This window comes from Nanorana parkeri, unplaced genomic scaffold (assembly GCF_000935625.1).
Source record: "Nanorana parkeri isolate BGI_ZX_2015 unplaced genomic scaffold, ASM93562v1 scaffold757, whole genome shotgun sequence".
NCBI classification, from domain to species: domain Eukaryota; kingdom Metazoa; phylum Chordata; class Amphibia; order Anura; family Dicroglossidae; genus Nanorana; species Nanorana parkeri.
Genome location: NW_017307025.1, coordinates 744,046 through 759,957, shown reverse-complemented (window position 1 = coordinate 759,957; position 15,912 = coordinate 744,046). Strand labels below are relative to the sequence as shown.

The window sequence follows — 15,912 nt, the reverse complement described above, 5'->3', positions numbered from 1 at the left end:
TATATATATATATATATATTGTATATCTCAAGATGGGACATAATGGATAAAATCATTTTAACACCAGTCTCACATATTATTGTCTGCTGCTTACATATAAAGTCTAACTAACCAAGTGCCTTGAAGTTGCTTGTGTTGGGCTTTCTGCTTTTGAGAACCCAGCATGCCTTGCACCAGCAGTGACACAGTATGTATAGAAATGTAAAAAAAACTGCTTTACACTAAAATAAGTGAATAGAACTATTTTTAACTCAATTTATTTTATGCAATACATAAAAAAATATAATTTTTTTTTAGCAAACCATAGTTTGTAGCTTACATAGATTCTTGTAGGATCGAAAGGACACTCATAGGAAATCTGGATAAGTTGCAGGTGGGTGAATGTACAGGAAGACAGCAGTGTGCGACCTCCATTAGCCACAGTCATAACAACGGAAACTGCAATGCCTACTGTGCTGGCAGCAGACAGCACCGCGTTAGTTATACTAAGAAGTAGTGTTGCCCAACGCTGTAAGACACAACACAAGCTCAGTGGTAAAATACATACAATATATACATAGTAGCATACAAAATTACAATACATATTTAGTGAAGTGTTAAAATGGCATCATAACGCCAGCTATTTCATCACTTGCCAACATAGTCTGAGGGTCACGTTTTCTTTCTTACCAGGGTAGTTTTTTTGAGGTACCGTGAGAGAACAATTGCAACTATTCCACAGGATATAGTCTGAGGGACAGAAGAGAAAAAACTGATAAACATTATTTGTAAAAAGAAAATGCTAAAAATATTACACATTTTTGAGGTACTGTATATACAAATAGAGCCCTGATGTCTTTTGGTGGACAAGATATAAAGTATCTGCTGCAATTGTTGTTCTCTTTCGCTTTTTATCCACCTCTTTTGTGAGTACCATTTATCACTTTTAATCTTTCTAAACAAAAGGATTATTTGCACCAGGAAAGGCGCCCAGTGTTTCTTTTTTAAGTTTCAAACTCTGTATGGTCCAGTAGTGGCCATCCTGCTTCTGGGCATCATTCAACCCTTGCTTGGTGCCCAGGCAGCCGTAGCCACAAACCTTGTAGTCCTCTGGACTACAGGCGGTGTTGTCATTTGGCAGTGCTACTGGAGGCACATATAAGGCCTGTGTAATGTCCATCCATCATTGGATTGCAGCCAAGGTCAAACAAACTCTGACTTCCAGGTATGTAAAGGGAAAAAAAAAAGTTAAAACATTCTCATGCTCAATTGAACGTTCAGTTCAGTGGCCTTTTCACACAAGCGTTACTGCAACACATGTTAACGCACATTAGCGTGTTGAGATGCCATTCATTTTCAGTGGCACGCTAACACACTAAGGGAATGCGCATGAGTTTGTTTACTCTCTTATGTACTTTCATTCTCAGTGCAAATATACAGATATTTCATGTCTACTGCTAGAAGATGCTTTGCTCAACTGAATAATGTGATTTGCTTGCTATGCTAAAATTGCATTCATATGCCAAGAGTACTTATCATGCTTTAAACAACAAATGCCTATGGCTACATGTGTGGCAATGTAACATTTCACTAGTGCCCTACTCTTTGTATGCTTTTTCTCTTTATTTTTTTTGTTGCACTCATTTTACCCATTAAAACGTTAGTGAAGTGGTATGATAGAAAGGGATAGTTTTTTGAGTTTGTTAGTTACATATTGAGGTTATTATTATTCTCATTTGTACATCATCTAAAGTGTTTTACAGCAGGGTAACAGCTGTGGATTATTTATAACTGTTAAGAAAACAAATTACTAAAAAGACAAGACCTATCACAGGCTATATATACACTATATTGCCAAAAGTATTGGGACCTCTGCCTTTGCACACACATGAACTTTAATGGCATCCCAGCCTTAGTCCGTAGGGTTCAATATTGAGTTGGCCCAACCTTTACAGCTTCAACTCTTCTGGGAAGGCGTCCACAAGGTTCAGAAGTGTGTCTATGGGAATGTTTGACCATTCTTCCAGAAGCGCATCCCCCTCCACCAAACTTTACACTTGGTACAATGCAGTCAGGCAAGTACCATTCTCCTGGCAACCGCCAAACCCAGACACGTCCATCGGATTGCCAGACAGAGAAGCGTGATTCGTCACTCCAGAGAACACGTCTCCACTTCTCTAGAGTCCAGTGGCGGCATGTTTTACACCACTGCACCCGACGCTTTGCATTGCACTTGGTGATGTAAGGCTGTCAGGGACCCAGGGGGGCTGTTCCTTGTCAGGTGCGCGGGCATCGGGCACGGGTAGCTCCTCCTCCTTAAAGAATGAAAGAACTCTGGGGGGAAAATGTATTAACCCTTGCAGTAGGGCTACATTGGCACTGCAGGGGTTAACTACTCCTTTTTGTCTAGGTGCTAAAAAGTTATAATCACTCGAACTGCCTTTGCTTCTCCAGTCACTCAAGCATGTCTCCACCTCCACTGTACAGATGGAATGTTCCTCAGCGTCCTCACGCCTATACACACTGTATGGAATGTGATGACACAAAGATTCTTAGACTGCTGCACAGCAGGGAAAGAGAGGCTCTAGGGACCAGTCTTAGAACAAGCTGCCTGGAATGATCGGGTGTGTATAACTTTTTTTTTTTGTAGTATCTAGATACAAACGAGCAGTTAACTCTTGCATTGTGGGGGGTATCCCCACTGCAAGGACTAATAACATTTTCCCCCTGGAGTTCTTCTTGAAATCTTCCACAGGATAAACCAAGCAATCATATGTTGTGTAATAGAGGAGGAAGTGATGTACCTCTGGTCATTTTCTGCTCCTCAGCAAAATTGCACATCCTAGATCAGTGGTGGCGAACCTTGGCACTCCAGCTGTGCCAAAACTACATATCCCAACATGCATCTGCCTCTGGGAGTTACGTCTGTGGCTGTCAGAGCCTTGCAATGCCTCATGGGACTTGTAGTTCCAAAACAGCTGGAGTGCCGAGGTTCGCCATCACTGTCCTAGAGAATGTCTTCACTTACTTACTACCCATTTAAAAAAATCACATGTTCACAGGAATAAGTCCTATACCTTTTACTTGTTTCTCTCTCTCATACCTCCTAATGTCTGTGTAAGCCCAACAACAATTATAACTACCCCTGCTGGAGAATAGACTACTTGTTAAAACCAAAAACCTGGGAGCACCAAGCAGCAGCAAACATACAAATATAAGGTTCTATTTATTCATGTGGACAGGTATTTACTATAATGACATCCAGTGCCAGTTCCAGTTCATAGGGCAGCAGAAAAAAAGGAAGGGGGGGGGGGGGGGGGGGGGGAACAAAAGCCTAAAAGTTTATACACTTTTAGGCTTATAAACTATAATTTCTTATGGATAATTTCTCATGGATAGTGAAGACCAGAAAAAGTATTTCAAGGTTATTATACAATCAGTGTAGCTATAATCACACCATGCATTTCCATATAGGTGGATATAAATGTTTGTGCCTACCAGAATCGAAGATGCCACGGCAATGATGTTGGTGACAGAATAATGTAGTGAGTGGCGTCCAACATGTCTCAGCACTAATCCATGTATAATAGCCCCCACGATAAAATTCAGGTGTCCAATCACAATCAGTGCAAGACCAACTTTCATCAGGACCTTTCCATACTGGGAACTATCCAGGGCCCCTGTGAAGGAAAGTAAAAAGTTACAAATAAACAAGGTTACATATAATAAAATAAAGCAAAACTTTATGAAAACATCAGAAATCATTTTCAGTACTAATTTCTATCACTTGCTGTCCAAAGATATAGATGTACATCTATTATCAGATCAGATATAGAAGATCATAATATAAGAAGATCGTAATATATAATAATTGAGTTGCCCTATCTGAATAGCAGGGATAAACACATTTTTGGAATTGTAACATGTGGGGCTGAAAGGAGAGCTCAGAATCAAGGATTACACCTTGCACCCTGGCTTCATAGGAGGGGTTGATCGTAGTGCTGTTGATTGTGATGGAGAAGTCCGGGGAGGGGACACGGAGAGGAGCAAATATTATAAGCTTACTTTTGGACAGATTTAGTTTGAGGAAGTGGTGTGACATCCTTGATATGTCAGTGAGTAGATTAGGGACGCAATGAGGAAATAGAAGGGTTGAGCTGAGGAGTGGAGAGATAGATTTTGGTGTCTTCAGCAAAAAGTTGGAAGCCATTGGAGGTTTATCAACTGACCCAGGGAAGAGGTGTAGATGGGGAATAGAAGGGGCCCAAGGTCAGAGCCTTGGGGGACCCCCACAGGAAGAGGAGATGAGGATGTAGAGTTATAGGTAACACTGAAGGTGCACTGGGATAGATAGAGGGTGAAGGAGGTTAATAGAAAATAACAGTGGGTAGCACACAAATACCAGAATTTTTTAATACTAGAAATTTCTCTCTGACCTGAATGGCTATTAGAAGGGAACAGATAGGCTACAACCCCCAATTCCAAAAAAGTTGGGACGCTGTGTAAAATCTACATAAAAACAGAATGCAATGATTTGCAAATCTCATAAACCCATATTTTATTCATAAGAGAAAACATATCAAATGTTTAAACTGAGAAAATGTACCATTTCAAGAAAACATAAGGTAATTGGAAGTGATGGCAGTAACAAGTCTCAAAAAACTTGGGACAGGACAACAAAAACCTGGCAAAGTAAGTGGTACTAATAAGGAAGAGCTGGGAGAACATTTTGCAACTAAGTAGGTTAATTGGCAACAGGTCAGTAACATGATTGGGTACAGAGGAGTAACTAGCACCTTCAGGGCCCCGGTGCAAGAAACCATGAAGGCCCCACCCCCAACCGCCATGGCACCGCATGGTTAACAGGAAGGCTGCCGAGGGCCCCAGCAAGCGCGGGACCTCAGGCAGCCGCTTGTTTAAAATTTTAGTGCGGTGTTCTGTCGAGAACGCCGACCCAGTATCTGCGTTTGTGTACAGACGGAATTAACGAGGAATCAAGAATTTATTTACAAAGAATTTGTTTGTAATGGTTAATTGTGACCGTTAATAATATACCGTCCATGGCAGTGAATGAAGGATGGAATTAACAATTTAAACAAAATACTTTGTGAATAAATCCCGGTTTCCTCAATAATACTGGTCTGTGCGCAAGCGCAGATGCTGAGGTCAGCAAATTCGACTACATTGGCGTTCTCGACAGAACACCGGTATCTGCGGTAGTACTCGTGAAAATGCCCAGTATTGGCAGTGGTGTATCCCTACTTAAAAATATAATGTATTACTGGGACTTGTAGTCCTACATAGTTGGTGCTATTCTGCATTGCTGTATAATCATCATACAGGTATGCAAAATACCACCAGCTATGCAGGACTACAAGTCCCAGCAATACATTATAATAAAAGTCAGCTATGCAGAATACCACGGCCCCCCTATAATGTATTGCTGGGACTTGCAGTCCTACATAGTTGGAGCTATTCTGCATTACTGTATAATCATCATACATCAATGCAGAATATTACCAGCTACATTATAATAAAAGTCAGCTGTGCAGAATACCATAGCAGCCAGGGGAGGGGCTAAGAGGAGAGGGTCCTCACACAGCAGAATGTGCTGCCCGGCGGTGCCTGCAGCACATTCTGCGGGACCAGTGACAGCCTCTCCAGCCCCGCCGCACAGCCTCCCGTACATGCTGCGGGCGGCTGTGCGGCAGGGATGGAGCGGCACTATCTCGGGGGGGGCTCTTCTTCCTCGCTGTGCCCCCCCAAGTGGCGGAACGCTGCGACCCTGGTAATTCCGCCAGTGATTGGGTATAAAAAGAACATCTAACGTCTCGTTTACACCTAGGCGTATTGAATATGCGCGTCTGTCGAGCGTCTTTTTACCGCGATTCGCGGTAAAAAAAGTAGCGCTACAAACGCGCGTTTCCGAAGGCTACTTGGCTGTATCCCAATGGAAACGCGCAACAAAACGGCCCAAAGTAGTACATGTACCTTTTCAGGCGTGGGCCGTTTTTTAGAGCGTTAGAGACGGGCCGTTTTGTAGAGCGTTCGTCGAGCGTAGAACCCGCTACAAAACGTTCAGGTGTGAACGAGGGCTCAGAGTGTCTCAGAAGTAAAGATGGGCAGAGGTTCATCAATCTGTGAAAAGCTGCGTCTATAAATTGTCGAACAATTTTAGAATAATGTTCTTAGACTTTAACTATATCATCATCTACAGTACATAATATCATCAAAAGAATGTGAGAATCTGGAGAAATCTCTGTGCGGAGGGGACAAAGCCAGAATACAATATCGGATGCCAGTGATCTTCAGGCCCTCAGACAGCACTGCATTAAAAACAGTCAAGATTCTGTGATGGACATCACTGCATGGGCTTAGGAATACTTCCAAAAATCACTGTCTGTGAACACAGTTCACTATGCCATCCCAAAATGTAAGTGAAAGATCTATGTAAAGAAGAAGCCATATCTGAACATGATCCAGAAACGCCATCATCTTCTCTGTGCCAAAGCTTATTTAAAAATGGTCTGTCTCAAAGTGGAAAACTGTTAGAAGGAATCAAAATTTGACATTCTTTTTGGCAACCATGGGCACCACGTCCTTCGGACTAAAGAGAAAAGAGGCCTTCTGGCTTGTTATCAGCGCTCAGTTCAAAAGTCTGTACCTCTGATGGTATGGGGGTGCATTAGTGCGTATGGAATGGGCAGATTGCACATCTGGAACCGCACCATCCATGCTGGAAGATATATTTAGGTTTTAGAGCAGTGTATGCTCCCATCCAGACAACATTTTTTTCAGGGAAGGCCTTGCATATTTCAGCAGGACAATGCTAAACCACAAACCGCATCTATGACAACGTAGTAGAAGAGTCCGGGTGCTTAACTAGCCTGCCTGCAGTCCAGACCTTTCACCAATTGAAAAGATTTGGTGCATCTTAAAAAGAAAAATACGACAAAGACAACCCAGGACTGCTGAGCAGTTAGAATCCTATATCAGGCAAGAATGGGACAACATTCCTCTCCCATAACTCCAGCAACTCTTCTCCTCAGATCCCAAAAGTTTACAGAGTGTTGTTAAAAGAAGAGGGGATATTGCACCGTGGTAAACTTGGCCCTGTGCCAACTTTTTTGAGACGAGTTGCTGCAATCAACTTCAAAATTACCTTATTGTATTCTTAAAATGGTAAATTTTCTCAGTTTTATATTTGATGTGTTTTCTATTTTCTATTGTGAATAAAATATGGGTTTATAAAATCTTCAAAATATTGCATTCTGATTCTATGTAGATTTTACACAGCGATCCAACTTTTTTAAAATTGGGGTTGTATAAAGTCCTAACAAAATTCTATTGATGTCCATATATGTTGCACAGAATTTACCCGGCCACCCCTGATTTATGCAGTAAGGCCACTACAGGTAGAATGCTCCACATGTGATAGCAATGTCCACCTATACACAATTATCAGAAAAAATAATTCCATTTACATAAGGAAATCGATGACTCAGATGCTCACGCGACCCCCATTTTCCAGGCGCGATCTCCTTGTTTGGGCTGTACGTACCTCTACCTTGTGTATCCCACTCCCCCACTTTCTCTCTCCCACTCTGTTCTAACTCCCCTTTCTCTTTTTTCTGTTTCTTTTCTTTCCTCCAAGGGATCACTCAAGCTAACACACTTGAATATATACCTTTGGGTAGAATGGAGCTACACTGGACAGAGCTGATCCAATTCACATTTAGTAGGTTAAAAAAAACCAAACTCATCTACGTTATGATACACCATGACGCATAGTTGGGAATACTGTGTTTTGGTGCATGACATTGTCAAAAATAGTAGAGGCGCACAACAACTCAATGACAACACATGCAGAGGTACGAACGGGCCCTAAGGGTTTGAAGTGACCATAGAAAATAATTAATACAAAGGTTATGTTTAAATAGAGCTTAATTTGAGACTTGATTCTCTTACAATTAGGGTGCAATATAGAAATTCAGTGCAATCTGTATTGTATACATAGATAAGGTGTAAGATACTGATTTGGCTTAACTCCCAGAATTGGCTGAGGCTTATCACAGTTTATGTTCAATCTTATTTTATTAGGCATTTTCATCAACAAGGTAAAGCAGACAAGGAGATAAACGGGTATGAGTAACAAATCTAGGCTTATCACAGTTTAAATAACTAGTTGTTAAATAGTAATAATTTCTTCGAAGACATAACATAGCACATCCGGGATAAATACGTATACTGAACATTAACATTAATATTTCCTCTCTTTTGCATAGAACTGCATGTTCACTAAAGAAAGAGTTACCCCATCTCTGTTCTGAAGAAATGTTTACCACTTTTCAGTTCTATAAAGTGTTGGTCCTATTGATGGACTATAAGATAAAACATCCCTGGATGGCAATCAGAACATAATCCGGGCTATGAAGTAGATAGAAAACCTCAAGGTAGTACTCTCCAAATTCTCCACCTGATTGGAGGAGGCTTCCAGAAAAAAAACAACAACGAAGGCAATTTAATGAAAAAGGGCTAAAAGCCCCCATATAGCAAACATGGTCATCCAGCCCAGTCAAGCCAGGAAGGACTGCTTGCTCTCACTCCCACAGACCTGAGGGAAGAGACCATAAACAGAGGCGTCTGAAGGGGTCATGCAGGATAAGGTCCAAGGCTTGGTGTCCTCCTCTATCACCAACTTGCCACCACTGTCAGCAAAATCCCCAATTTTTAGTTGTTACCAGCATACATTAAAATAATTAATCTTCCTTGTAAGGACACAAAGAGCAACCCTCCCCACTCTTTTCAAAGCAAAATATAAAAAATATTGTTTTTAGATACACTTTAAATACTCGCAATAACCTGAACATCATATGTCCTGATTTATTTAATTGTTGAACATATTCTAGATGTGCCATAGTCATAGCTGCACCACACCCAAAGGTGATCATTTAATGAAATGCCATTACATAGCTTCACGCGATTGAGATAATTAAAAGAAACCTTTCCCATAGATGAGTACATCGCTTCCGAGTAGCTTGCCCTAGTAGGGGATTATTTTCCACTAAAAGTAAGTGATGACGTATTCTGGGATATCTGTCTGACACACCTAGATCACTTGGACAAGATAGGCAGGGCATCCGTCTGTCTGTCTTCTGAACATTTAAATCAGTGAGACCATATCTGGGGGATGTGTGTTTGGTCTGGTTTAGCTAAACCTCAATATCCAAGCAGAGGAATCTATTGTCTTAAGACCTCCACCCATAGACCATTAAATATTGGAAAATTTTTATGTGACTTCGCACCACACGTGCCACCATATCAGCATCTTGTAAACCTTTGTACAGCAACACTAGGAGAGGAAGGGACAATTCTAGGAGTCAATCAAGTATGCTTTATATGTGGGTGCTGACAAGGAAATTACTGGCAGGAGAAGAGAGCAGAATGACAGTGAGATGGACTTCTGATGCTCAGTTATTGCCCTGTCACAGGCTGGGGGTAGGGAGCTGACCTAGCTTTATTTCATACCTGCAGTAGAAAAAAGTCAGGTCACCAGAGCAGCTGTATTGTCTGACAAAGCTGTGTAAATCTCAGGACTGGATGAACACAAGTACAAAATCTTTGGCAGGTAAAACTACTGTTTGCCTGGACTGTGGGGAACAAAAGTAGCCACCCTCCAGAAGGAAGGACAGTGTCAGCAGTGCACCAATTCAGAGATGATTTGAGGATCTACAGCCGAGTGATACACAAATAAGGTACATTTCTGTTAACAGTTCAGGTACTTGAATACATCTGTAAGATTTAACTCCTGAGTTTAGTGTCACTTTAAGACACCTTTGTAAACTATAAGATTAGGAGCTGGAAATGCTATCATTTTAGCTTATTGTTGCTTTACTTGGTAAACAGGCAAAGAGAATTGTTGTAACATCAATTCATATAAAAGCTGTTCCAAAGTACCTTTCAGTATAACAATTACAAATGATGGGTAAACAATAAAGGTTGTTGACATTAGTAGGCGTGCATTGCAGGTAAAAATATAGAGGGAAATGAAGTTTCACACCCCAATATATATTTGCATAGTAGAAGGACTATTCCACTCTAAAGGTGCCCGTCGGGGCGTGCTTTCGATGATCGCAAGTACGATCTGCCCGTCCAAGGTGGGCAGATCGTACGGGCTTTCAAGAAGCATACGACCATCGCAAGACAAAAGTCTTGCGATGGTCGTAATGTGTATGGGCACCTTAAGGTGTGCAACTATAGAGGGAAGAGGGCTTTAAAAAAACATTTCAACCCTCTCAATATAAAATTTAAAAATACATTTATTAATACATAATCATTAACATGATTTAAAATAAATTAAAACATAATCAATTAATTCCAACACATGATAGCAATACCACACAGATTGGGTTAGACGATTTTGTTTTTCCAAGGCTAGATATACAATAATTCATATAAAAGGGACTTTTTTTGTTTTTCCAAGGCTAGATATACAATAATTCATATAAAAGTCCCTTTTATATGAATTATTGTATATCTAGCCTTGGAAAAACAAAATGGTCTAACCCAATCTGTGTGGTTTTGCTATCATGTGGTGGAATTAATTGATTATGTTTTAATTTAAATACTAACCTCCTCCCGTGACCCAAAGCTCAGTATATCGCGGGCTATTGCCTGCAATATACTGAGAGCACTGCAGCTGGGACGGATCCCGACAATACTGTTGAGATCCACCCAGCTGTGTGAGTAACAGCTGGCACTGCCAATCTAGAGGCAGAGCCAGCTGTGCCCACCCACTCTCCTGTTCCTCCAGTCATTGGAGAGGAGGTAAGGGGAATCCCTGCGGGGAGTGGTGACTGACAGTCAAAGCTTTCTGCAAGGAGAGGATCGGGAAGTGAGCGAATCGGTGCATGTTTCTGTTCACTTCCCAATCGATAGAGCCGACCTGTGACAGCTTCTTTGACACAGGTCGGCTCTAACTATGAGGATGAGTGGAAGTCGCTCACCTCATAGTTCTCCTTTAAGTCAACTTGTCAAAAATATTTATGAACTGTCAGCTGATATTGGTTCAGTATATTTGTGGATGGTGAGATTGGTTAGTGGTTTAGACTCTTTTATAAAGGTTTGGGGTTGCAGTTCTATCTAACTTTAAAACAAACAGATTGTAATTATTAACAAACTGTTCTATTCAAGGCCATGACTGTTAACAAATTGAATATTTGTTTAACTGCCATCTGCACGGGGATGGGATTCTATGAGATTAGTAACAGAAGCAGTAAGTATCAATAACAATAAAAAACCTAGTTATCAGGTTTTATATAACCTGATATAAACAAACTGATCATCCCTGAATATATAGTACATACACCGCATTTTACACTGATGCTGCCCAAGGTACTGTAAGTAAATGTAATCTAAATCTATTAGCTTGTAAGATCTAAGGAACAAGCAACCTTCTGGTTTCCTGTTATATTCATGTTGTTAATAATATATGTATATATACTCTACAATACTGTATATCCTACTGTAAAGCAGTACCAAATATATATATAAATACTAGCAAACTCAGTATGTAACTACACAACTAACAAGCTCATCCCCTTTTGTCACAACACTTAACTAATGTTTTAATGGGAAAAACGAGTGGAACAAAAAGCTAGATTGAAAGGCTGATCAAAGAGTACAGTAATGGTAAGGAGGTTATGCTGCCCTGTAGAATAATTTAGCCGTAGGCACGTGTTAAGTTTATTGCGCCGTAAGTACTACAAGGCATATAAACACTCTTTTATTATAGTAAGTACATCAAGCAGACACACTACGTTATTCAGCTAGACAAAACATCTCTTGTAATAGATTTGCAGCAAGAATCTTCACATTGCTGCCTTTAACAAAAAAGACCAAAGTGCAATCAGAAGTGAAATTCTTAACTAGTCCCACGCAGCCAATCAGAAATATTTTTTTCAGAGCAATGACTAACCCACATGGTGACTGCTACAGCTGCTGTCTCTGCCATTTGCCATAAATTGTTCACTAAGGCCTATACTAAATGTTGTACTGCAGCATACCACATTTTTATATGATATGATACTTGTTAGCTTTTTATTAGCTTTTTTAATAGGAATAGTTATATGAAAGCTTTGGTATCCCATAACAACCAATCATAATCGTTCAATGAGCTAACTTTGGCAAAGTAAAATTTGATTGGTTGCTGTAGGTTACCTTACTTTTCTGGAAAAAAGCATTGATGATGTTCAAACTACCCAAAAAGCTCTAAAGTTCTGTAAAATTCACAGGATATTAAAGCGCTGCACACTGGAATTGCCTTGTCATCAGCAGAGCATAGCTGGGAAATCTCATCTGTCTTCTCATGAGATCTCAGCGAAAGGCATTTTCCTCCCCTGAGACGATGTGCATGATCACAAGTCCTAGTTACATGTCTAGTCACATGTGGCAGAAATCCAGGAAGTAATAGGAGAGCTAATAATTTGCCCTTAGTAAACATGGCCACTGCCAGAAAACCGGAGAAGAAAAGAGAAGTAAGGTATGCAAAGAATACAAAGCTGGCAATTATCTAGAAGTATGTGTTTGTAGATTGTCATTACTAAACGTTTCTAAAGGTGTGTTTGTTGCTATTTTAAAGAAATGGGTAAAGGTCCGCTTTAAGCTAGGTAAACCTATGGGCTGAACAAAGCAAATATAATAGATTCCTCCATCAACACCACCAGCCACTGTCAGAATACCCCAACAGAGCTTGCAGTTGATTGGCTGCAAGCTCCATTCAGCCAAGAATTTTCCAACCAGCTCCTTTCATCAGCAAGAGAATGTGCATCAACCCCTCAGTGACAAATATTCAGTGTATGTGCATTAACCCCTCAGCACCCAGTCCTCAGCTCAGATGCTTGAACCCCTATTTATCTATGCATATGTGATAACCCCTCAACATCCAGCCCATGTGCATTATTTCCTTAATGCTTAGGCTGGCCGTCAACTGCTGGAAATTTGAGCTGTGGGGGGCACTGTTAGCATCACTCCGTTTGACAAAAGTCAATCAGTTGCAGTAACTGTTCTGGTATTCTGACAGCTGTGGGCATTAGCTCTCAGAATACAATAGCCCAGCAGGGGAGATTTCCATATCTATGCTGATTAGTATTTTGTTCTCGTTTAGAGAAAAAAAAGTCCAGGTGTATGGCCAGCTTTAGCCCCCAGGCATGTGTGTGATCTTCTCGGTGCTCAGTCCCCTGGCATGTATGTTAATTCCTAAACACCCACCTCATGTAAACTAACCCCTCAGCACTCTGCACATACATGTACCCATTCATGATTTGGTCTTCTGCTTATGTGGATGAATTGCTCAGCTGCTAGTACCCCTCATCAGCCAATCGCCAGCATGTGTGCTAACCCCCAGCACTGCAGTCCTTAGCACATGTATAATAGCACCTTTGTGGCCAGCGCATGTGTGTTAACTTCTCAGTTTTCAGTGCATGCTGGGTAATCTGACACATTTATTCAGTGCACCACACCATAAATCAGTCTCATCTCCTCTGACCCATGATCCGATATTGATGACAGCTTCACCATTCTACAGCAACAAAGCCCTGCCCGATCTTCAATATCCCTAGCACCACTTCCACTGTTCCTGCAGTGTATGACACAGTCTCTGCTAATAACCTGCTTAAGGCTGGGTTCACACCATTTTCCAGACCAGATCTGGAACATAGTGCATTGCGTTTTTGCCGCATTTTTACAGCGATTTTACCGTGATTTCAGCGCAATTGGAATTTTTGTCAACCTTAAAATGGTCTTACAGGTGCGTTCCAGTGCGTTTTTATGTGTTTTGATGCGTTCCAGTGCATTCCAGACCAGACAAAATAGGACAAGCAGTATTTGTCCGGTCTGGTCTGGAATGGACAGCGCTGGTGGGAACAGAGGGAACAGCCTCCTTGAAATAAAACATGAAATGTGGTCAGGACAGCCCAGAATTTCTGACAAGATCAACAGGCTTTTGTGCACTTATTAAACAGATAAAACGAAATGCTTCCAATCGTACATTTAGCAGACTTAAAGGGAGAAAATAAAAAGTTTATTCTCAGTGGTTTACATACACTTTAAGTGCTTTGCCCACTGTCATACTCTGTACTCTTCTCCTGCACATTCTGCCCACTGTCAAACCCTCTGCACTCTTCTCCTGCACATAATTCCCCCTGTAATACCCTCTAGATTCCTAACCTGCATATACTACCTAATGTTATACCCTCTACTCTCCTCTCCTGCATATATTGCCCCTGTTATACCATTTACAATCCTATCCTGTCCATCCTTCCCGCTGTCAAATCCACTGTACATCTCTCCTGTAAATGCTGCCTGCTGGCAAACCCTCCATACATCTCTCCTGCACATACTGCCCACTAAGACTTTTTATCTAGCATTGTTTTTTATATCCCCAACCTTTCCTATCCTAGAACAGTCAGATTTTTGTAAGTAATAATAAAGGCATATTCTTTACTTGTTATGCTGTCAGGCAAAAAGGAGAGGCTGTAACTGAGCTCAAACACACGTAAGCAAAACACATATGTGGAAATTTATAAAGCAGTAACTGTAACTTTCATTAAACATTCACTGGTGCTGAATGACGCACTGTCATTTAAAAGACATGCACCAGGAAGATTCAACTGCAGTGAATTTTAGACTACCTGCTTTATAAATTTGCACTATAGTGTAAATGGGGCCTTAAAGGTCCTGTACACACTCAATGACCGTATCTTGATCACTACCTTTACAAATAGCCCAGGCAATGATCTAACATCTATGAAGCACTAGCAGACAACACGGGTTGGTGGCCATAGTGTTAGCAAAAATGTGTCCAATTAGTATTGCATACCTTTACCAAACTAGAACTGGGACTAAACTGGGATCACTCTCCTCCACAGGGATGAGTTGCCCTGTACAGATCATCAACAGTCAGATCCCACCAGCCCATTTTAACAATTTCTAGTGTCTGTGGTGTACAGAGAATTTTCAGATGTCAGTGAGCAAAGAATGGTGAGAAATCTGGTTCATAACCACCAGGATCTTCTTCCCTACTCAGATGTAGAAGTGCAGTATACACACACAGAAAGTCTCAATGCCCTATCTCCATAGAACATGCAATGATGAATATATAACCACAAAGATTTTCAAATGTGCTGAAAAATGTATGATAAAGAGAATTTCTCAGCCAAACCTCTCAACATTGTACCCTTATGAACCCCTTCCCCTGCATGTGATGCTTCAGTTAGCTCTGGTATGGGCATCCTTGTAACCAGTGAGCCAAAGGTAAACCTTGGGCTTGTTAATAATGAAGTGCAATGTCCACTCATTGCAAAGCAGACATCAGAGTACAATAAACAAATATAACAAGACACGGCATTATTCACTGAAGTGTTCAGTATGTTAGGTATGTGTGTGGAAGTGTAACTTATCATAATGGTATCACATTATTCTCTTCAGTATTAAATCAGCATCAATAGATTATGTTATCACTATCAATAAAAGGCAACTTACTGGGTCCACACATGGTTCTTGTTAATGTTTCTCACAATTTTCTCTTCAATCCATGTCCCTTGTTTCTAAATTTCTCTCGGCAGGATCCTCCATGGGCGGCTCCAGCTTCCAACCAGTCAAACTGGTTTGTAAGCTCCACCTGGATTCTGGCTTTTTTTCTTTTTTTTTTTTTATCAGCACAGGATGTCTCTGTGTTATCAGTAGGGTTATAAGTGACAATACGACAATTACAATTATAATGAAATAGGCCAAAGGGAAGCAAAAAAAGCACTTTTCCATGAAATGTAAATGAAAGTGCAAGACCTACTATTGCACCACAATGCATTAAACAGACATGTTTATTTTTCAATGTACTGCACCACAATGTAAAGATCCCATCTGTGCGCTATAGTG

At 40.8% G+C, this 15,912-nt stretch overlaps 1 protein-coding gene across 1 annotated transcript in view; it reads right to left on the bottom strand.

Annotated features, from left to right (window-relative positions):
* Positions 1–15,643, bottom strand: part of TMEM54 (transmembrane protein 54) — a 22,079-nt gene extending 6,436 nt beyond the window's left edge. The window contains exons 1-4 of the mRNA XM_018564500.1: positions 15,520–15,643; positions 3,478–3,659; positions 670–729; positions 320–508 (exon numbers count right to left, since the gene is read on the bottom strand). Coding sequence (XP_018420002.1) covers positions 320–508; positions 670–729; positions 3,478–3,659; positions 15,520–15,532 — 444 coding nt within the window. The 5' untranslated portion in view covers positions 15,533–15,643. The remainder of the gene's footprint in view (positions 1–319; positions 509–669; positions 730–3,477; positions 3,660–15,519) is intronic.
* Between the last annotated feature and the right edge of the window lie 269 nt (positions 15,644–15,912).